Below are 23899 nucleotides of genomic sequence, written 5' to 3'. Positions count from 1 at the left end.
ACAAGCAAAAAAGAGAGCAACATAATAAACACAACACCATTGCAATAATCTAGCTAAGCGTAAATAACAGTAAATACTAAGTATTAAATGTTATTGTGCAGCACGCAGGGCTGACAGCGCACAATGTGCTTTGGGTTAGCAGCCGAGAAAGGTGCCATCAGTTGCTGCCCAGTGATGCCAGCCACGTGTGCAAGCTCAGCAGGTGAGTGAAACAACCCGTGGCTGAGAGCAGGAACTGGACTCCCAGGTGTTCCCACATTGACTACAATCTGGGATCTCTGGGACTTCTGTGGAGCCCCCAACAGCTGTGTGAGGAGCAGGGTGGGTTTAGGTGTGGAGTCAGGATGGACTGGATGGAGCCGAGGTGGTGCAGGAGGCCGTGTGCTCATATGTGGAGCCTCGCTGCAGGACAGTGGCCTTGATCCAGGTGTCCTGGAAGCACAGGATGGGCTTGGGATGCGTTCCTGCTGGGGCGAAGCCTCAGAGGTCTCAGATATTTGCCATAAACTAAAACATGTGGCAGTCCTAAGGAGCCAACAGCACAGCAGTGATGCAAAGGAAGCGTAGCTCTAAAAATTCTCTTCAAACTAGCCAGTAAAAGCAGAAAGATTCCTGAGATTATAGGAAGTTTCCATCAGGATCTGACCCTGATGGTCATTTTTGCTGTAATGCTCCAATGATTTCATAAATTTGTTGCATATATTTTATAATTTAATCATCAGGGATCTTTTTACTGAGCAGCGATGTCACGTTTGGCTAAAAGGCTCTCACAGAGCTGCAGGTGGACCTGAACTAGAACCACCACATCATCAGCTCATAGCTCAAAGACTCCACCTCCTGTCAGACCGGGGGGCGTGGTCTCCGCCCATCGACCCATTCCTGGCCATTTCATTTATTTGTGACTGACACCTTTGTTTACCTGAGCAGGTGCAGAATATTATTTAACTCTCAGAGGAAAAAAGTTTGTTTCTTGTCAGGATCAGATGCCAGTCATGTGACTAGCGGGGTTATTCACCCCTCGCTATCAACCGTCAGATGAACCGTTTTACCACCTGATCCAGAGAGAGAGAGCGAGAGGGAGGGCTGAGCCATCAGAGCGACAGATCTCTGAGAGAGAAAAGAAGAGGGGACGAGGAGAGGGATTAGAGGAGAAACAGAAGGAGGCTCGCTGAGGAAGAGGAGGATTAACGAGAAGAGGAAGGGAACAAAAGGAAATACAGTAAGAAGAGAGGAGCTGAGGGGGAGGAATGTTTGATCGCCCGTTTAATCAGCTCATCAAGAATCAACTTGAAGACAGACAGGTGAGTGGCTGTCACACAGACAGGTGTGCTTGCAGGCAGACAGACACACGGATGAAATAACCTGAGCAGGTGTGTACGAAGGTGTCTCAGGTGAAAACTGATCTGAAAGCTTCAGGTGATAAAATTATGATTTTCTGAAAGTAAACGAGACATTAGTGAGGAGGTGTTCCTAATGAAGTGGACGCTGAGTGTGTGTCAGGCATGGTACTGATCCCACTCCGGTTTCATCAGCAGGAAGATTTTAATAAAGAGGAAGAGTCGGAGGACCGAGCATCTCAGTTTAATCATCTCTGCCATCTCACAAACAAACACAGACTCTGAGCCGAGTTCGGACCGTCTCACTTTATTTCTCCAGAGGCTGCAGGACGCTGAGCAACATCTACACACCTGCTCCTGCATGATGACGGCTGATTAAAAGACTTCAGGTAAACCGGCAGGTCACAAACATCTGGATGCTTTCAGTAGCTGGTCAGTGCTTCAGGGTCGCCACTGGTTAGGGTGTTTATACTGGTAGGAAAAACTTGGCGACAAAGATCGTCACTTTTGGGGGGGGGGGGGGGTCGTTGTCTGTGGGTTGTGGTACTTCCCTGCCTGAGGCTGAGAGATGGCACGATGCTCGGCTCCAGCTGTGGAACTGGACTCCAGGAAGGCGGGGCTGGATACTGCCCCAGTTTGCAGCTGTCCGCAGTGACAGGTGGTGGGCGAGGGGCGGCGGGTCTTCTTCTGTCCCCAAGGTTCACGCCGTTTCTCTGGTGGATGTGAGCCTTGCTTCCCTGCGTGTTTGGGTGGGAGAACAGGTCTCGACTGGGGTTTGTGCGGACTTGTCCAATCACAGCTCAGAGTACTCAGGTCCTGTAGGGTTCGGTTGTCCTGCTGGGAGTCTTCAACGGTCACATGACCAGTAACAGTGAGATGTTTGTGGGAGAAATGGCCTGCCCGGTCTCTGACTTCTTCACAGTTTGTCCATAATGAAGGGGCGCCTGGTTCCAACTCAGCTTAGTGACCGGTTCGTGCAGACTGAGTAGCTTCCTGTACTGTGCGTTGCTCCTTACGTTTCCAGGCTGAACAAAAGCAGCGCCTCCTTTATTAAAGGAGTAAAACACGTGAAAGCTCTCGGCTAAAGGCAACAACGTAGACATGTTGTTACAGGATAGAAAATATTCATGAATAATTGGTTTGAATGCACAGGCGAGCTTCCAGAGACAACACAAGCCTGTGCCCAAAGGTGGCAGTTGCAAACAGGAAGTGAGGTCATTTTGAGCAGATTGTTTCCTGTCTGTGAATATATTTGGTTCAAGTTCACGTCGTACGCAACGTTTGATGCTCTGTTTCTGTTCTTCCACTGCAGGCCTGTGGGCGGCGAGCAAAACCTTTAGCACACCATGACAACCACACAGAAAGCAGATGGTTGCCATGGTAGCCACCTGTTTGAAGTAGGCCTGGCAAAGCTGTAACTATGGCATGACCTTCAGCTGAACTTCCTGTTTGCCTGACAGTTCATCATGTCCCTCTCACATGCCCTCGCCCTCCTCGCCCTCCTCGCCCTCCTGCTGCCGTGTGGACGGTGTCAGTTTGATGTCTGTCGATCTCTGCGTGGCTCAAAGGCGGGGCCTGAGTTTTACGCCTGTCAGCCGCCCCCAACCAACATGAAGGAGGTGATGCAGATCAGAGTTGACCCCCCTGGGATCACCTGCGGAAACCCACCTGAGAGATTCTGTACACTGGTCAGTCTGACGCACCTGAACACACACACCTGATCACAAACCTGAACACACAGGTGACCTCTGAGCCGACTTCCTGTTGCCTGTGTCACAGACAGACATTGTAGCTCATTACTCTGCTCTCTTCATCATTTTCACTCCACAAACTTCAGTTTGTCAGATGAACTCTGTCCACAGGTGAGGGTTTCACTTCACACAGAGCTTGTGATTGGTGCTGCAGCATCTGAATTGTTTGCTGATGAAATTATTTTAAAGTTCTCCGACTACATTTAAATTGTTGGTGTTTCACTCATTTTAAACGTGAGCTGCTCGTTATCTTTCACCAAAACAAGGAAGAGTAGACGATCACCTGTCAGTCATTGTATGACCTCCTGCAGGCGCCCCAAACACAGCAAACACACAGAGAACACGGTGATCCCGCTGGCTCTCTAATTGTTCCTTTGGGAAGCTGAAGTCCTGCCTGAATTATTGATAAATGTAACAGCTGTAATGAAGCAAAGACTAAATGCTAATTGATTTCATTTGTGTCAGTGAAAAGACCCCGCGAGTCGGACAGGAAGCGTCTCACAACATACGTGAAACGCGCTAAAGTTCAGTGGGTTACACAGGCGCAGTAACATGATCAGAACATGAACAAGGACGTTCAGACTGTGCAGCAGATGGACACTGGAGCCACTGGCTCCACTGAAAAACAGACTCAGCTGTAATCACATTGGGTGGAACAGTGGTTATGCCTCCAAGCAAGAAGGTTCCTGGTTTGAATCCCGGCTGTACCTGCACGGCTTTTCGCCAGCTTCCTCCTGAGACTTGCGTGACTAACTGATCTGAAATCAGCTATGAAGTGTGGGAACAACTCATGTTAGCGTTTAGTTGACATGCTCACAGTTCAAAGTGTCGACGGAGCTGTTTACAGTTTTTAAAGTGAAGAGTGGGTGTAGATACCTGATATCTGTGCAGGTATCTACACCCCCCCAACATTCAATGACATTTCTTATCACACAGGATCAATAATGAGTTTACATTCAGACCACCACACATGTTTTGAGTCAGACTACTGTAACAGTCTTTTAACGGGAATTAATAAGCTTTGCTATCCAAACTTTCCAGGAACCCTGAACGTGTTACTCCAGCTTGCTGCTCTTCAGATTTGACTCAGTAAAGTTAAATCCCATTTCAGAGTATCTGCTCGACCTGCTGTTCCTGTACCAACCGCTGCGAACCCTCAGATCCTCAGCACAAACCTGTTTCCTGTTCCCACCTTATGCTAAAGGTGATCGAGTGTTGGCTGTTTTTCACACTCAGCTCTGGAGTGAGGGGCCCGAGGAGCTCTGGCATGCTTCGTCGGGGTTTTCTATAAACTGGTCAATTTGAATGTAGATTTGATGTTTTTGACATTCTTAGTTGAACTCAGTATTGTTTGTAACTTCGTTAAAGTTATTCATTACATTTGGAATAACAGTCAGTTAACTTTGGAGTCTAATTGGCTTATATTACATTGTGGTCACGCTGACAACTAAATACACAAGGATTCGTTTTTAAAAACCTTTTTATTTGGAACAAATTAGGTGATATTACTGAGATGTAGTAGTGAGTTTACTTCTGTCATTGTCACTGGTGCTGATGTCAAAACTACATCTAGTCAGGTGACCAAGAAAGTTAGCGACAGATCGAACAGATTTCATGAGTTTACCCAATTCCTTAAAACTCCAGAGAGGCCTGTAAGACTGCACCTCTGCTTCCTGGTCCCAACTCAGGATAGTCACGTTTTGGGGGGTTTAATAAATTTGGCGGGAGCTGCTCCATCCAAAGCAGGATGGATGCCGTCTCTTCTAACAAGACCAGGGTCCTTCCGAATGTTTCCTAGTTATCTGATGTTGGACTGTGAGTTTGGATATTTTGGTGGAAACTACATGAAAATGTAAACACTTTCATGATCATCTGACAGGAATGAGTCTAACACGTCTCCTTCAGCATGTATTTCCGGTTTTCAGCCCTCTTCGTGTGATTGGTTAGTGCTGGTTAGTTAAAGCCACTTCTCCTGCACACGGCAGCTGAAGTTAAAGGATAAACCTCAAACCCTAATCAGATTAGCATCAGTGTTAATCCCTCTCTGCACATGTTACAGTCTCTGTAAAGGTACAGCATACTGACCTTTAATGACTACACAAAGTATGTGTAAGTATAACGGAGGCCTAGGTTAAAGGTCAACATTAATTAAACACAGGCAAACAGAAGCTGTGAGAACACCGCACAGTTTGTGTTTGCAAACGTCATCGGTATTAACCGCCTACAAACAGCATGTCAGACCAAATCAGGAAGCACCCGCAACAATAAAACTACAAACACTGGCCATGAAAAGCCACACCGGTGCTGGTCCATGTTCACCATTAATACTAGCACTTCTGCGCTGAAGTTAGGGTCTTTCCTCATCTCAGTCCACTCTGACTACCTCGAACAGCACATTTTTTAATGCAATTCAATTCAATTCAATTTTATTTATATAGCGCCAAATCACAAAAAAAGTCGCCTCAAGGCGCTTCATAGATACAGAGAAAAACCCAACAATCATATGACCCCCTATGAGCAAGCACTTTGGCGACAGTGGGAAGGAAAAACTCCCTTTTAACAGGAAGAAACCTCCAGCAGAACCAGGCTCAGGGAGGGGCGGGGCCATCTGCTGTGATTGGTTGGGGTGAGAGAAGGAAGACAGGATAAAGACATGCTGTGGAAGAGAGACAGAGATTAATAACAGATATGATTCAATGCAGAGAGGTCTGTTAACACATAGTGAGTGAGAAAGGTGACTGGAAAGGAATCACCCAGTGCATCATGGGAATCCCCGGCAGCCTACACCTATTGCAGCATAACTAAGGGAGGATTCAGGGTCACCTGGTCCAGCCCTAACTATATGCTTTAGCAAAAAGGAAAGTTTGAAGCCTAATCTTGAAAGTAGAGATAGTGTCTGTCTCCTGAATCCAAACTGGAAGCTGGTTCCACAGAAGAGGGGCCTGAAAACTGAAGGCTCTGCCTCCCATTCTACTTTTAAATACTCTAGGAACAACAAGTAGGCCTGCAGTGTGAGAGCGAAGTGCTCTAATAGGGTGATATGGTACTACAAGGTCATTAAGATAAGATGGGGCCTGATTATTTAAGACCTTGTATGTGAGGAGCAGGATTTTGAATTCTGGATTTAACAGGAAGCCAATGAAGGGAAGACAAAACAGGAGAAATCTGCTCTCTCTTTCTAGTCCCTGTCAGGACTCTTGCTGCAGCATTTTGGATTAACTGAAGGCTTTTCAGGGAGTTTTTAGGACATCCTGATAATAATGAATTACAGTCGTCCAGCCTGGAAGTAATAAATGCATGAACTAGTTTTTCAGCGTCACTCTGAGACAGGATATTTCTAACTTTAGAGATGTTGCACAAATGGAAGAAAGCAGTCTTACATATTTGTTTAATATGTGCGTTGAAGGACATGTCCTGGTCACAAATGACTCCAAGGTTCTATTAAATTCCGGTTCTTTTGTATTCTTTACGACCAAAAAAGACACGGCTCAAAGTGGTCTTTTACTTTAAAAATGATCTTTAATTTACATATCCGGGATATGGAAACCTGAACACAAATCACACAACCCCAGGTCTGAAGCACAAAAAGGAAGCCTAGTTATTTAAATACTTGCTCTCTACGTCACACCACACTTTAAGTTTCGATCAAACAGCCTAGTTGGTTTCACTTTCTACTGCAGTTACCATGCTTCTGCAAAACCATGTCGTTTCCTGTCAACACTTTTGGCACAGAGTGTACTCAGAGTTAGGCCTTTCTTATAAAGCAATATAATCAGCATATAAGTATTTAAGATTATAAATTTAAACCTCAAAAGACCCCCTCTTCATTTCTCTCCTGAGAAATTAACTAATTCCTTATTTATCCCTTTAAATTTACTTGCATGTGAAAATAATAACTAGAATGTAACGAAACAAATCATGCCCACAAATCAAGCTCTAAACCCACTTCTAATTTCTATTTTTGGCCACACACCCTCTACGGGTAACATAAATCCAGTCTTAACACTATTTCTTGGGCAATTTACATAACATACAAATCCTGCAAACTATCACTAAAGTTGCTCTCATTACTCTCCATTACTTTCACAGTGTTACTGGAGGCCAAGGTAATGCCATCCAGAGTAAGAATCTGCTTAGATACCATATTTCTAAGGTTTTCAGGGCCGAGTACAATAACCTCAGTTTGATCTGAATTAAGAAGCAGAAAGTTAGCGGCCATCCAGGTCTTTATGTCTTTAAGACATTCCTGCAGTTTAACTCATTGGTGTGTGTTATCTGGCTTCATGGACAGATAGAGCTGGGTGTCATCTGCATAGGAGTGTAAATGTATGCTATGTCTTCTGATGATGCTGCCTAAGGGAAGCATGTATAATGTATGAGGTAAAAGTAAAAAGAACACAAATTCCTGATAAAACGTCTGTTTCCTGTGGACTTCCATCACACTCACCCTCTTTTCTCTCAATCAACCTTTGTCTTCGAGGGGCTCCTGCAACACCATGCCTGGGATTATAATGACTGTAATATCACTGAAATGTGCAGAGTCGCTGCTTTGAAGAGGCGTTGGAATTCTTTCAATTTTTCAGGAGTTACGGGAGCTACAGATGTTATGTGACAATGACATTCTTGATTGTTTATAAACTTACAGCCCGTGTTCGTGTTTTATCAAATATTGGTGCTCAATGTGGTCTTTCCTCAGGAGAACCCGTACCTGTGCAGCGATGAGTGCGACGCCTCTAGCCCAGACCTGTCTCACCCTCCTCAGCTCATGGGAGACAGGGAGAGGGGTGGGCTCATCACTTACTGGCAGACAATCACATGGTCCAGGTTTCCTGAGCCCCTATTGGCCAACATCACCCTTACCTGGAACAAGAGTCTGGAGGTGGTCGATGACATTGTTGTTACCTTCGAATATGGCCGTCCAACCAGCATGGTGCTGGAGAAATCCATCGACAAAGGTGACTGGAAACCTGTTAAACACCTGTTCTGACTAATGTTTGAGAGATTTCCCTGAAACATTCTGCTGATCAACTTCACTGAAGAGTAATTAGCTGAGTGCAGAGTCTGAGGGGTATCATTCAGAAACCCTTGTCTCCTCTGATCCATGGATGTGGGTGAAACAAAGTCATTTATGAAGCTTTTACAGATGGATTTTGTCTGGAGATGATTCTGAAACCAGGAAACAGGAAGTCACAAACACCGTGAACTGTCAAATAATCAGCGTTTGTGTTTCAGGTGTCACTTGGCAGCCGTATCAGTATTATGCCGACGACTGTCTCGAGGCGTTCGGCATGTCGCCCAAACGAGTCTCTGATTTAGCACCAAGTAACATTACCCGGGTCATCTGCACCGAGCAGTACTCCCGCTGGGTCGGCGCTAAGGTCTGTAACTGGACCCTGATGCTGGTCCTGCACAGTATGCAGAACACATTTGTACAGCTTATATTTATTTGTGGTTATCTGAAACTTCTCACCAACAGGAAGAGAAATCTGTGGTGTTTGAGGTGCGAGCTCGGTTCGGGGTGTTTGCTGGTCCAAAGCTGATCAACATGGACGCTCTGTACACTCGGATGGAGACCACAAAGGGACTCAGAGATTTCTTCACTTTCACCAACCTCCGACTGAGGCTCCTCCGCCCAGCACTGGGAGGAACCTACGTCCAGAGAGACAACCTGCTGAAATACTTCTATGCTATTTCCAACATTGATGTTTTTGCCAGGTAACCAACAAAGACCTACCATAATCTAACTATAACTCAGCAACAACTGGCTACATTCACAAATGAGACAAACACGTCCTTGCCCTGCAAAGACCAACATCCCTACTGGGTAACAAACTAAACAACCACAAACAAACACTAACGTACCATTTCAATGCCAAAACCAGTTAACCAACCTCTATATCACAACCAAGACGAGCCAAAAGCCAGCCATCATCATCAGGCGTTCCCCAACATTACAGCCAATCACAAAAAGTCATGTAGGGGGGCAGAACAGAGCAGGGAGGCCAGTTTAAGAGGATTAGGATTTGAGATTTTGGAAAGAAATTGGACTACATTCAGAAGAATTTTCTTTTGAAGCTTACCTGACATCAGCGGGTTTTCAGCAAGTTTAGACATACACAGAGGATCGATGATCCATGGTCAAGCTGAACACTGTCACCATCTTGACATGACAAGCAACTCAACCAGTCCCACTGTAGCCCCGCCCTAAATCCTGGCCTGCTTCGAGCAGGACAAACTGTTGTATTCAGTCAGACCTGAAAGTACTCACTGCTCAGATCACCTGAGCGATCTGAAGGCTCGTACACTTCTGTCCAGTCAGACTCCTTCACAGCCAAGAGGAGTCACTCCCTGCTGGACATTAGAAAGAATGCAGGTTTAAGGAGCAGCGTCCATCTTGGTGGTCTAGTTTCAGGAGTTTCATATGAGTTGGTAAAAGTTCAGGTGAAGCTAAGCCCTTCTTTGTGTGTGTTTCTCAGGTGTAAGTGCAACCTGCATGCATCTCAGTGTGCGCTGCGCGATGCGACACTGCAGTGTGAATGTGACCACAATACGGCTGGACAGGACTGTCAGAGCTGCAGCCGAGAGTTCACATCTCGCACCTGGAGACCAGGATCATACCTGCCCCTGCCCAAAGGCACTGCCAATGCCTGTATGTAGCTACACATGCACACAGACACGCACCTGCAAACAGCAATATGAACTCTATACCTGTTTCCATTCATGTCCTTCTCAGGTGAAGCAACAGAACCTGCAGCCAGTAAGTACAGCTCAGCTGATTAGCTGTCTTAACTGTCTGTCTGCTCACCTGTCTGTGTTGCATCATGGCACTTTACACTTGTAAGCAACTGTGTGTTTCTGTGCAGCTTGTCTAAGGTGAGCTTTTAGCAGCTGAATTCACTTCACATTACATCATCCCCGTCAGTCACACGATAGCAGTCTGCAAGGAAAATTTGGATGTTAATTATGTAGTTAACAGATGAGCCGCTCATGCTCTTAGTCTGTGTAAGTTGTTTTAAGTTGCTAGTTGTCACACACACACACACACACACTCATCCTAGGAGATGCAACCCTGACTGAATAGAGATCAACAGATAAGCTATATAGATCAGTAGATCAGCTAGTGACTGACTTTTTTAGATCCGAGGAGTCAGCAGCTGAATTCTCAAATTTCTGGACAAACGCGATTCAAAGTTTCTGAGACTAAAGCACAGGGTGGAAACAGTCTGGGCTAAAGAGAGGATTTGTCCAGCAGTCTGTGGATTTAGCTGCATTAGAAATTGTTAGTGTCCATAAAGCCTCTGCAGGACACAGACCGGGTGTTTCTTTCAATCACAGGAGATGAGATGTGGCTGGATGGGCTGCAACAGACTCCAAACTAAACCCAATGTTATGGCCTCAGCACCCTATGCAGGCAGGACCAGAGATAATAACCCCACCCAAGCAGAGCAGAGGCTGATGAGCCATGGCAGAGATCAGGTGACTGAGGATGAGCTAGATGCATAAAAGAAACCCAAACTGTACGAACCTTGAGATCCAGGTTCAGTTGCAAAAGGAGCCTCTGAGCTGTGGTTCATTGTACAATGTTGACCTGTTGATAGTGTGAACACATCTGTATAATTTCTAAAATAGTGCTGCTGTTCAGACTGTTAGGGGACAGGTGTAAACATGTTGAGATTTGGGGTGCTGAGAAGGAGGTTTAGTCTCAGATTTAAAGACTGGACTTGAAGAAAATAAGCATCGAGACTAGAAGATTAATGACTCAAATGGTTTCTGTTGTTAGGGATTGCATGAGGGATGGGGGTTGATTGCAGTTCCACTAAGACCAGGTTTTGGTGTCCAGGGAGGCCTTTGAGAGCAGGTGGTTTACTCTGGAGTCTGTCAGCCTGACCATCTGCGTGGCTGTTATGAGAATGTTCATTTATTGCACTCCCTTTCATTAAAACCTCCCTGGAGTCTCTTAGCTGTAAAAAGATCTTGTTTTCATTTTTTTTCTGGTCTGGCTTCATGGTGGGACACACCCAGCTCACCAGTTTATTTTTACAGCCAGAGAATTAGACTGGAAAGCCCCAGTACCCTGTTCTGCAGACTGTAGAGAAAAGATTACTTAAGAGACGTAACTCTTCTTCTCTGACAGCAGGTGGTGACTCTAACTCTGAAGCATCTGATAGACCTGCCACATCAGATGGAGTGACTGACAGTACTACTACTGCTACTATTACTATTGTACCTGAGAGCAGGACGCCAACCGACACAAATACTGCTGTTGGCATTACTACAGCCACAACTGACAGAACTACTACAGCTACTGTTCCTACTAAAACTGACTTTGGTACCCCAGCTGACAGTACTACTACTACAACTACCAGTGACAGTACTACAGCCACTTATACTGTAACTGACAGTACTACTAAAACTGATACTAATACAGCTTTGAGTACTACTAACCGCATGACTGATAAGACTTTGAATGACCCAACTTCTCCTAAAGACATTCCTTTGACTACATTCATGTACACATTAATGTCTGATAACAGCACAGAGGGTCCTCTTATGGTTTCAGCTGATATTTCTACTAATACTGGAGGCAATTCAAGTACCAGTACATACATGACTGACTCTAGTACTGTGACTTACTTTACTAGTAGTAATGATTCAGCTGACCTTCCTTTAACTGCTATTGACTCTACCTCAACACTCACAACTGGTACAGTAGTTCTTACTGCTGTCCGTAGTACTATTAGTACTACAGGTTCTGTTGCCTTTACAGACTCATTCAGTACAGCTGGACCTACCACAGACACAGCTCCACCCAACACTCCACGTCTGAAGACTGGAGAAAAACCACCTCCCAGAGTACTAGACAGTACCACCAGCCGTCCTACCAGTACCACCCCCACTGTCCAAGGCAGCAGTACTGACACTGGAGGGTCTATCTCTGACCCACTGGGTCCACCCTATAACTCCACTTCAGACTTTGGTGTGCTTGGGACTGATATATCGAAGGTGGTGACCAGTGCTGTGTCACCTACTGTCGCAACACCATCAGCTGGAATTCTGCCTCTAACAACCATCCCAGAAACGTTTTCCCCAGGTGACGGGTCTCAATCTGAAGACTTTCTCCCCACTGGATCTGTCCGTATCAGTCAGGCTGGAGATACTCTCTTTACAACAAAACGTGATGGAATTTCTCTTCGTCCTGATATACCTCCTCTGGCTGTACCTCCTCCAGATCTACCACTGGAAGCTCCCTCTGTGGATATACCTTCTGCTCTTAATGAAGCCCTTCCTGATGTAATTTCTCCTGATGTTTTACTGGATGTACTATCTCCGGATACACTTTCTCCTGATGCATCATCTCCGGTTACACTTACTAATAATGTACAGCTACCAGAAATGCCCCCTCTTGATCTATCATCTCCAGATACACTCACTCCTGATGAAATAGTTCCTTTTGTTCCAACCCCCAATGTACTGTTTCCAGATGCACCATCTCCTCCTGCTTTATCTTCCCTCAATGTTCCAGCTCCTGATGGAGCTCCTACTGATATATCTTTCCTTGAGGTACCTACTCAAGAACTTCCTCGTCCTGATCTCCCTCTGGAAGGACCACCTCCTGACATACCTGCTCCTGATGTACCTCTTCCCGACCCGCCTTCTCGTAATGTATTTCCTCCCGATACACCTCCTCCTGACCTACCTTTTCCTGATCCACCTTCTCCAGATGTACTTCCAGATGGGCCATCCACTAAGACTCCAGATACTTCAGTAGATTTTCCTCCTCCTGATGTATCTTCTCCTGATGGGGCATCTCCAGAAATACGTCCTCCTGATGCTACCCCTCCAGCTCCAGATATTCCTGTGGACTCCGTGTTGCCTCCCTATGGAGGTGGTCCTGTATCAGACACAAAGTCCGCTACTATAGATCAGTCTGACCCTGCTGGTGATTTAGCACCTGTTGACTTTACCTTCCCAGTTCCAGAAAACCCAAAGTCAGTTGGCCCTGGACAAGATTCAGGATCCGATTCTCAGCCCATGCCTGTGGTTGAACCTGGCAATGTTTCAAGTGACAATATTGAAACACCTGGATCTAATTCTATCAATGCTGGACAGGAATCTTTTCCAGTAAAGCAAGGCAGAGGAGAGACAGGAAATGAAAAATCTGAATCAAGTGGTCCAGATTCTTCTGTGCCATACAGAAACATTCCTAATGTGGATCCAAGAGTGGATCCAGGCAGTGAGAATCCTGCAGTAGATTCTACAGCAAACAAAAAGGAAAGAACGTCTTCTGGAGAGGAATCTGTTGAACCATCAGGAGGGTTGAAGTTTGAGGAAAAGAAAGACTCGAAACAAGAAATGACAAGAGAGGCAACAAAGGAAAAAGGTACAAAAACAACAGATTAGGATTCACAGTCAACAGATATTAGTGTAGAAAGTATCCTTGTTGTTAATAGATTACTCCATCCATCAACCCATCCATCCATGGTAAATGGACTGATTCTTATATAGCGCTTTTCTAATTTCCCGGAGTACTCAAAGCGCTCTATTCAACATGTCACATTCACCCAATCACACCCATTCTCACAAGCACTGACTCTAAACTTAGTGCTTTCTAAGTACATGCACACAAATTCATACTCCGATGGAGCAACTTGGGGTTAGTATCTTGCCCAAGGGGAAGGTACTGTTTCCATGGCTGAAAGTTTCAGTGATTAAGTGGAACCTTTGGAGATTTCTCCATCATGGCATGATTGGTCAGATTACTGACACTGGGCGGATTGTAGGTTTATGCAAATTTTGAAACCATTTTCAAAATTTTAGGTTTTTAGTGTGTTTTAGAAGAAATGTAAACAGAAAACATCAAAATTCCCATACAAATTAAGTATTTCATTTCCTTTTTGAACCAAGCAGTGCCTGAAGCCAAAGAGGAAACTAAAGAAAAATCTAAAGCCGAAGGAGAGAAGGAGAAAGAGGACAAAGGCTATGAGAAGAAAGGTACAGAATGCAGTCACTGTACTGCCATACTGCCACCTACTGGCAGGTAGTAGTAATGTAACCCTCATGGTAAAAATCCTAACAGGATGAATAGATCCAGTAAATGTTGTGCTGATCCCTGATTGGTAGATCATGCAGTGGTGACCCTGACTTCATATTGCCATGCTTACTGGTTACGCACCTGGTTTTGTGTCTGAAGCAACCCAGAAGATCCTGATTCCAGGAGGACCAAAGTTCAGTCAGCTGTCCAAAATTGCCTATGTGAGCTTCCAGGGTAAGACCTCTGTGTCCCACCCAATGACTGTAGAAAACATGGACGACGCGTCAGCACCCCAAAAATGAAGCCAAAATGTCTATATCGCCCCCTGGTGTCTGGCTGCAGTATGGGTCATAAACCCCGCCTCCTCCATGTTAGCGGATGGGACGGGGGTCTGACTAAAATAAATTTATTCTCCTCAGATAACTTTTTCCATAGATTCCTTCTTTTGTTATCAATAGTTGCTGATTTGTGTCCAAGGGGTCTCCTTTCCCATAAGTTTGATTCTAATTCCTACTGCGGTGATGTTAAATTGGGGTGAAACGTCATCATAGCAGCTTTGACTGGCAGCTGCTGTCACGGAGAAACTTGCGTATCTCTGTTCGGGAATAGCAGATAGAGCGTAGGCTCTGAGAGGAGTGCCACCGTTTACGCTACGAAAACACGACCGAGTGTTTTAACCTGACAGCCTGAGGTGTTCTTCAGTAAACTGGACTACCCGACAGAAGGACCCGAGGCCCCACTGCACTTTTTCGGTAAGTTAAACGTGTTTGTAAGCTAATCCGTAACTACCGTCCTTAGCTAGCTCCTGAGACCTAGCTAGCTAAGATGAGCACTCGGCTGTCAGGGGAACTTGTTTTGTAAAGTTCGTTTAGCTAATCCGTGCAGGTGAATGAATTTACCCTGACTAAAGAAATCAAGAGAAACGCTCCGGGCTACTCAGTCACTAATTACCGTTACTGTACTTTTATTACAAGTGTTATACTGTAAAAGCAACAGGCTGCATTCTGCTTCAGCTCCTGTGTAGAGCTGATTATTAAATATCTTAAAACAGCAGCATGTTTTCAGTCTCCACATGTGTAAAGACAGTAACACCATTTTTTCAAGCTTGTACTTCAGTAACTCCTCATTAATCTGTAACTATGGATTAAACTGTAGAACTGAAAAAATGTAAGAGCTTCAGATCCTGAGTGTGTGAGGACAGAAGAATCAGCTTTATTTTAGATTTAAGAGATAAACTTTATAATTCAGTTTGTGATGATTCTGTTCTGTTTGTGATTACAGGAGCTGCCCTCAGATTCAGACCTCAGCACCACCCAGTGACAGCAGACAGATCATCCAACATGTTCACATGTTAACTGCAAAATGAACTGATGAAAACAGTACAATGGTTAAAGTACCACATGTGCTGTAGTGAAAGCTGCAGCTGTTTTATTGATAAAGTTAAAGACAAAAAATCAAAAGGATTAATCACTCATGTAACTGTGTCACTATATATCAGCATTAACAGGACCTCAGTTTGGTGTTTCAGAGAGCTGCTGATCTCAGACCTGCACAGCTTCCGTTTTAAACACTTGATGTACTCAGCTGCATGAAGAGCACGTTTGAGTTTCTCTGACACAATTAAATAAAACCTGATGAAGGTCAAAGGTCGTCACTTGTATGTTGAACTACAAACTTGTCATCTGGAATTCTTTCACAGTTTTTTGCAGATAGTGTGTTATTTACTATAAAGTGATTCAGAGTTATTCATACCAGAGTAACCAGAGAGGATCATATATTTTTAAATATATAACTTTCTACAGGACTGAATATAATATCTTTATGTAAAAGTCCGGAGCCTCTGGGGAGTATCCGAGTATTTATAACATTACACAAACCAAAGGTCTCCATCACAGTGTTGATGAAATGCTGGGTTTATCCATCTCCTGGGGCGGGCCTACGGAGGAGTGCTGAAGATTTCCCTGTGAGGGAGCTGCTGGTGAAGATCCTGCTTGATCAATGCGATGAGCTTCAGTGTTCCTGGTGTTTCTTAAATGATGCCTCTCTCAGCGGGTCAACAGAACTTCTGGCACAGGACAGCTGTGATGAAAGAAAGGGAAGAAGTTTCTCCAAACCTCTGGACCCAGAAACCCAGCTTGGTCCTGATGGTCTCCCTCACTAGTTTCTCCCCAGGGTGAATGTAGCTGTTGATATAATATGGACTCTATTATTAAATGAAAAGAACAAATTAGACTACACTACTGAAACGTTCTGCTGATGTTTTTAAAGTCTCCATGTTACCAGGCTGTAGAGATTTAAACAGTTTTAGGTCCATTACACTCACAGTCTTAAATGTTAAAATCTCAAAGGACAGCATTATATTTTTGATATTAACAGTAACTCTGGGCCTCTGGGGAGTGTGCAGATGATCTCATCGCTGTCTAAAAATGGAAACAAAACCTAAGGAGTCCTGAATCATTCAATAACAGACTATTAGAGTAACAGGTGTGTAGCATCGCTAACTAGCTAACAACAAGCCTCCAACACAGTGCGTATGCTAGCGGCTAATCTAGCAAACTAATTAATAACAGAGTGATTTTAGATGTTGTAGATGATAAGCTGTGTGTCTTTTTCATAACAGTGACGTGGTTGTATTTACCTTAATTTAACGAGTCGTCAGTCACGGTAAACCAGCTAAAAACTGGAGCAGCTGGGCTACGTAAAAAGTGTAGGGGGTGTGTTTCCGGCCATGTCCAGCGGGTGTGTGGGCGGGAGCGTGACGCAGTCGCTCCACCTCAAGTCACTACTGCGCAGACTCTGGCTCCAAAAATGCAAGATGGCAGCCTCCACAAGTGGGATATTTTGGCTTCATTTTTGCACAATGGGAGGAGGCGGTGTCGCGTCGTCCATGTTTTCTACAGTCATTGGTCCCACCCTATACCTGACCCCACCCACCAAACAGACCTCGCACTGAAATAGACTCCTCCCCTAACCACCTCCAGATACACTGATGGTGTCCAGAAATTTTTTTTCACAAACTTAAGTAGACACTGACTCCTTCCTATCAGCACTGGTCCCGCCCCTCATTGCTCTAACTCCTCCCCCTTTATTTCACTACGTGCCATGATGAGCACTAATAAAACAATGTCTCCCCGTCAAAGTTCATGTTGTGTCATCAATCTATGTTTGATGTCCGGGGGGTGTGGGTGGGGCTGTGGGTGGTCCTTCTTTGAACACAGGTGTGTGTGTGTGTGTGTGTGTTTCCTTCAGACTGTGAGTGTAATGGTCACTCCAACCGCTGCAGCTACATCGACTTCATCAACGTGGTCACATGTGTGAGCTGTAAACACAACACGCGGGGGCAGAATTGTCAGTACTGTCGCCTTGGTTACTACCGAAACGCCTCGCTGCCGCTGACTGACGAGAACGTCTGTGTTGGTCTGTAACATGCACACAAACGCAAAGACAGAGCTCAATGTGAAGTTAGAAACCTGTAAAACATCTAAAGGTTGAACCGTAGCTCTGGTCTTGAGCTCTTCTATGACAACCAGGACGAACATGTAAAACTGAAAAATCTCCTCAGATGTCTTCACACAGCTCTGACTTTATAAGATACCAAAGTGTATTCTCATCAAACGGCAGCACAATGTTCCACAGGTCAGAAGTTGTCTTATCACATTAGTTTATGTTGATATCTCACAGTGAGTAACCCATCTGAGCCAGACCTAAAAGGTAGAATGGAGATCATTTATCTTTCAGGAGCAGGACCACACCTCTGTACACGCCCCGTCCAGTTCTCTGTCTATAAATGACCAACCCCACTGCCGCACTGTGGCACTACAAGCTATTCATACGCATTTTTGTCAGTATGTGGGGATCTGCCCAGGAGCCGCTGCCAGTTCCCAAACCACAGCTCAATTCATGCTCACGCCATCCACTGTTATCTACTAAAAACACAATCTGTTACGTCCCGGTCTAGGAATACAGGAGCGCAACATGAGGGTTAAAAGGAAAGTGACCCCGCCTCGCTCCCCAGAGCCATATCCAGAAGCCAGTTTACAGGTTAAGGTTCTTTCATTGCTACGAAAAACTGAAAACTTTAACTCTGGGGTGAACACAGGCCAAAATAACAAACAAAGCAAGCTATTCCAAAAAGGGAGGTGCTACCTAAACCCTAGGAGAAACAAAAACCAAAAACCAACTCCCTGATTTAATAAACAAGAGCAAAAAGTACAGAAAATAATAAGGCAGCTTCAGTACAGTATCTACAACCTACATACAAAACTTAATGATTCTCTAAAGTCACACACGGACGTATATCAAAGATGGTTTGGAAGCCAAGGATGGTCTGCTGCTGGAGAGGGCTTTTTAAAACAGGCACAGGACACACGGAACAAAATCCAAACACCGTGATCCAAAATATGGGCGGGGCCGTAACACTGTCCAACCTGAGGATGTGGTCCCAGCTAGTGAATAGATAGATACTCTATTGATCCCACAGGGGAAATTGTCGTGTTACAGCAGCATGACAAAGAGGGAAAATGGTCCACTCCACAATAAACAACAAATAACACAGTTGGAGTGCCACAGCTGAGGGCCTTATACTATGACAGAGCACAGGAATTTATATATTTTTATATTTACAACAGCGACACAAACAAAAGTAAGAATGAAGTCAGAAACAGTAAGAGTCAGACTGATGTTGTGCAAACTGCATGAATAAGTCCTAACACAGATGTGTTTGGGATGTTGTGTCCTCAGAGTGCGAGTGCCACGCAGACGGCAGTGTGTCTCCTAGATGCTTGGACTCGGGTCTTTGTCAGTGTAAAGACGGAGCCACGGGGAGGCGCTGTGACTCCTGTTTACCTGGATACACCTGGAGAGGAGGCGGGGCCGGCTGCACAGGTACACAGAGGGCTGAATATGATGCGCCTCATGTTATCGATGAGCTAATTGGTGATCGATGATCTTTCACCATCAGCAAACGTGTGCGACAGTGAGCGTTTGGTCTGTCGGAATGGAGGAACCTGCGTCGACTTCCTGCGCTGCATCTGTCCTGAAAACTTCACAGGTAAACACAGCTCAGGTGGTGTAGGTGGGTTGGGAGATGCAATGATGTCACAGAACAACTTGATGATGCCACGTGCCCCTTCAGGTTTACTCTGCGAGCAGAGGGTGTGTCTGAAGAAGAACAGCTGCCTGGAGAACGCTGAGGACTCCGCCTCCTCTCTGGCATCACACCTTTACCTGCTGACCTTCGGTCTGATCACTGCCACTTTCTGCTGACCCCGCCCCCAGGCACAATGTCCCATAATGACATCACCTGGGACGATGCGATTGCAACCAAATGTTTTTCACTGAACTTCGTGTTTTTTTACGTTGTCGTACAGGATATTACATCACAATCTTATGACATCACATAAGGCCCTGCACACTAAGACGATCATCACATTATAATTTTAGGAGATCAACAACAGGTCACTTTAACCTGACAAATCAGAGACAGCCGAACTCTGCAGGAACAGAGCTGCCTCAACCCTACTCTCCCTCCAGCCCGTCTTCTCCACCCCGTCCTCTGAATAATAAAGGTTTATCTTATCTCCTTCTCCCCCTCCTCCTGTGCGGTTCAAGGACTCTTTAATTTGTACGGATGAAGCTCTGCAAAAACATCGTCACCCATACTGCACTTGGAGCTCTGACTGGTGCATACGTCTGAAGATCAAACTGGGTGAAATCAGCTGATCAATACGTCACGTGTCCTCTCTATTTCATGCAGAAATGTGATGAAGATTATTGACAAAGCTGCTGATCGCTCGCCCAGCTGCAGCATTGATAAATGGTGATTCTCTTTTTGTGGCAACATTTTAGCTTCATACCTTTTTTAAAAATATACATTTATGTTTTATATTCCCAAAGGTTGATTCTGTTCATCTGTTCATCAGTGGGAGAAACGTTTCGTCACTCATCCAGGTGACTTCTTCAGTCTCAGCTGACTGCAGTTTTCCCCAAACCTTATAAACAGTACATTTGCATAATGACTGAAACTAAAAAACTAAACTAATACCAAAAATTGGTCCACCCCAAGGATCGGGTCCCCCGACACAAACAGAGTAACATAGTGTACGCTGTTAAGTGCAGGAGGATTGGCAGGATTTATACATCGGGGAAACCAAACCACCTCTGGCTAAGAGGATGGCACAACACAGAAGAGCCACCTCGTCAGGCCAGGACTCTGCAGTCTGTTTACACCTACAGGCCAGTGGACACTCTTTCAAGGATGAGGATGTACACATCCTGGACAGGGAGGAACGCTGGTTTGAGGGCGGAGTCTTTCCCTTTCATTTACGTGAAAAGGGAAAGACCATCTTTGAATCGAGGAGGGGGCCTAAGGGTACATCTGTCACCATCTTACAATGCTGTGATTGCAGCCATTGCTGCCAGATTTAAACCCAGTGGGAGTTTTAAATCTGGGACTCCCCACCATTTGGACCCTTAGAACTGAAGAAGCTTCTCGGATGAGAGGTGAAACGTCTTCAAGCAACTCAAGAAGTCCAGACGCTTTTCTTTCCAAGCTCCTTAGACTACGATGACCTGGATGACTGAGAACCTTCACAGACATACCTGGATGATTGAGCATGCATTAATATGTTTTATATTGTGTTCTATTTTATTATTTGTTTTAATACTGACACGTTTAACTATATGAAATCCATCATGGTGAAACTCAGGGATAGATAAGATAGTAATTACAGGTAGTTTTCTTAAACATGGCCTCTGATTGTGTTCCACCCTGTTAGGGACGTTTACATATAGACCAGAAATAGTTAAACATGTAAATATTGATCAATAGTGACTTTAGACAAAGTATGTCCCTTTTGGTAATATAATGTTTTGTTCTTGAAACTGTAACAAGTTATTTAATAACATATACCACAGGTCTGTATTATACAAAAAACAGTTTATTTTAACCCGTGTTTTCCGACAGCATGGAAAATACTTGCAGTTTTAAAAACATATACATATTTGTGCATTTAATGTTCCTGTCTTCTCAACTTGGCACAAAAATTTTCACAACGCTTATTGGTACTGTTCAGTAATCTTTTTCATTTCATTTCATTTCAAAAAAACATTTTTCCAAACAGGTTGGAACAGACTATAACAGGATGGAACATCAGTGTTTTCAATTTTAACATCTGAGTAAATGTAATGGAGACCAGGGGTTCCATTACCTTGTTGGCATTGTTAATGATAAATGGTTGGATTGGGAATTTAAAATAGGGTAATAAAGAAAAAACACATTAGTTCTTATGGAGTCTTTTATTAGGTTTATTTTGACATACGATTAAATTGACAGCTTGTGAAGGTGAAGAGACAGGGGGACTGGCCATCCTACCTGTGTCAGAGAAGAGCCAAAGTTAGAGCTGTTAAAGTTAATCATTTGTCAATAACCTAAATATATGTGAAATGAGAACTTATAAAGGTACTCACCTGTCCTGGTTGCTTCTTGCAGGATGTGGAGCAAAAGAGTGAAAGCGGCTCAATCACCTGTTTAAGAGCTCTTGGAGCAGACCAGCGTGCCAGGTTAGGGAGTGTGGATAAAGAGGGTTTTAATTTATAAAGTAATGGGTGAAGCTTATGTTATTGGTTTGTTTATAGTACGTGTTGGAAATATGTATATGTTTGTTATGTGCTTTAATGTTATTGTATGTTTGTTTGTGTGGAGGGTTATGTTTTCATGTTGATTAGTTAACCCCCATACTTGGGCTATTCCGGATGCTCACCTGAAAAGGTAGAGTATAAAAGGAAGCCATTTTGTTTAGTTGTAGTTAGTGTTTTGTGCTCTTATCATGCTCCTTCTTTAATAAAGTGCCAATCCATGGATGTATTTTACTCCAGTCTCGCGTCATATTATTGGACAGAACCTATGACCGCCAGCCAAAACTGACAGTAAACATCTACGGTTCATCTTTGCTTCTTATATATTTGTTCATTAAAAAGTACGTCAGAAACAAAAAATCATTAACAAAAAAAATAAAACATGCAAGCAGCTGTAAAATACCAGAATGGAACACACAACATCAAACATGAGCAAGGACCAGTAACATAATTCAAGGAATACGCCACCTTTTTATGAAAGCACAAGTTGAAAAGTGGAACAAACCATTTAGGAATAGGTCCATACCATTAGCTTAGCACAGTTAGCAAGTTGTTTGCAAAAGTGAACCAAAAATATCCTGAAAAAAAAAAGTAAAGTGAGAGTGACAGTTGAATCTTACCTCATTTTCCACAGTTGAATTCCCTCCAAAAACAAATGATGTCACTTCCTGTGTTCTCCAACAGGGGCTGTAGTTTTTTTAAGGCCATAAAGCACATTCTAACAGGGTGTAAAATTACTACTGGGACAAGTACAGTATGAAGAAAGAAGTAAATAAATTTTACCAGATTCAATTGCATAATAAAATAAAGTTTAGTATAGTCATCAAATGTGTGTGTGTATATATATAATAGAGAGAGAGAGAGAGAGAGAATAAATCCCCCCCCCCTCGCCCCTGCGGGCGGTTTATCCTCCAAGCTCGGGTCCTCTACCAGAGGCCTGGGAGCTTGAGGGTCCTGCAGTATCTTAGCTGTTCCCAGGACTGCGCTCTTCTGGACAGAGATCTCCGATGTTGTTCCCGGGATCTGCTGGAGCCACTCGCCTAGCTTGGGAGTCACCTAGTGCTCCGATTACCACGGGGACCACCGTCACCTTCACCCTCCACATCCTCTCGAGCTCTTCTCTGAGCCCTTGGTATTTCTCCAGCTTCTCGTGTTCCTTCTTCCTGATGTTGCTGTCATTGGGAACCGCTACATCGATCACTACGACCGTCTTCTTCTGTTTGTCTACCACCACTATGTCCGGTTGGTTAGCCACCACCATTTTGTCCGTCTGTATCTGGAAGTCCCACAGGATCTTAGCTCGGTCATTCTCCACCACCCTTGGGGGCGTCTCCCATGTTGACCTCGGGACTTCCAGGCCATTCTCGGCACAGATGTTTCTGTACACTATGCCGGCCACTTGGTTATGGCGTTCCATGTATGCCCTGCCTGCTAGCATCTTACACCCTGCTGTTATGTGCTGGATTGTCTCTGGAGCATCTTTACACAGCCTGCACCTGGGGTCTTGCCTGGTGTGATAGACCCCAGCCTCTATGGATCTTGTGCTCAGTGCTTGTTCCTGTGCTGCCATGATTAGTGCCTCTGTGCTGTCTTTCAGTCCAGCTTTGTCCAGCCACTGGTAGGATTTCTGGATATCAGCCAGCTCCACTATCTGCCGGTGGTACATACCGTGCAGGGGCCTGTCCTTCAATGATGCACTCAGAGCTTTGGGGGTGCTGAGCACCCAGACAGCTGCCCAGCCAGTCAAGATAAACTTCTTCCCTCTGTCAGTCCCTGCATCCTTAAATGTCTCCAGTTGTCCCAAGTTCTCTCTGACTGTCTCCTTGGTGCATTTAAAGCCCTGTTCCTCCCTGTCCTCGTCGCCTGTTGTCTTTGTCTCCGTTATCAGTCATCATAATTTTACCATCTCTGTACAAGTCTTCAAACGTCTTTATTAAATCATAAGATTCTTAAATTCATCAAGTCTCTCTGTGCCTGTGTAACACTTCCAGCTCTTCAAAAATCACAGATTCTCAGAAAGATTGGCTTTTCACAATTTATTCCTGCAGAAGACATAAAACACACTCAACAGGTGTCTTCTGATGGTACCAGCAATTGTAGCTCCCTCACAGTACAAACGCGCGCTGTCTTGACAGACTTACAAT

The 23899-nt window shown here is 44.6% G+C and overlaps 1 protein-coding gene across 1 annotated transcript; it reads left to right on the top strand.

Moving 5' to 3' along the window:
* Positions 1-860: 860 nt before the first annotated feature.
* LOC146376985 (uncharacterized) lies at positions 861-21989 on the top strand. Its single transcript, XM_084946683.1, has 15 exons — positions 861-1301; positions 1657-1726; positions 2650-3025; positions 7785-8043; positions 8321-8466; positions 8565-8803; positions 9565-9737; positions 9822-9845; positions 11223-13469; positions 13997-14080; positions 14280-14354; positions 17370-17537; positions 18861-19004; positions 19081-19170; positions 19255-21989. The coding sequence occupies exons 3-15, from the start codon at positions 2804-2806 to the stop codon at positions 19383-19385; spliced, it is 4002 nt and encodes a 1333-aa protein (XP_084802809.1). The 5' UTR covers positions 861-1301; positions 1657-1726; positions 2650-2803; the 3' UTR covers positions 19386-21989.
* Positions 21990-23899: the final 1910 nt, after the last annotated feature.

This window comes from Perissodus microlepis, chromosome 12, assembly GCF_051167445.1.
Source record: "Perissodus microlepis isolate ML-2025 ecotype Zambia chromosome 12, ASM5116744v1, whole genome shotgun sequence".
Taxonomy (NCBI): Eukaryota; Metazoa; Chordata; class Actinopteri; order Cichliformes; family Cichlidae; genus Perissodus; species Perissodus microlepis.
The sequence above is the reverse complement of the archived record's forward strand: the minus strand, read 5'-3'. Positions and strand labels throughout refer to the sequence as shown.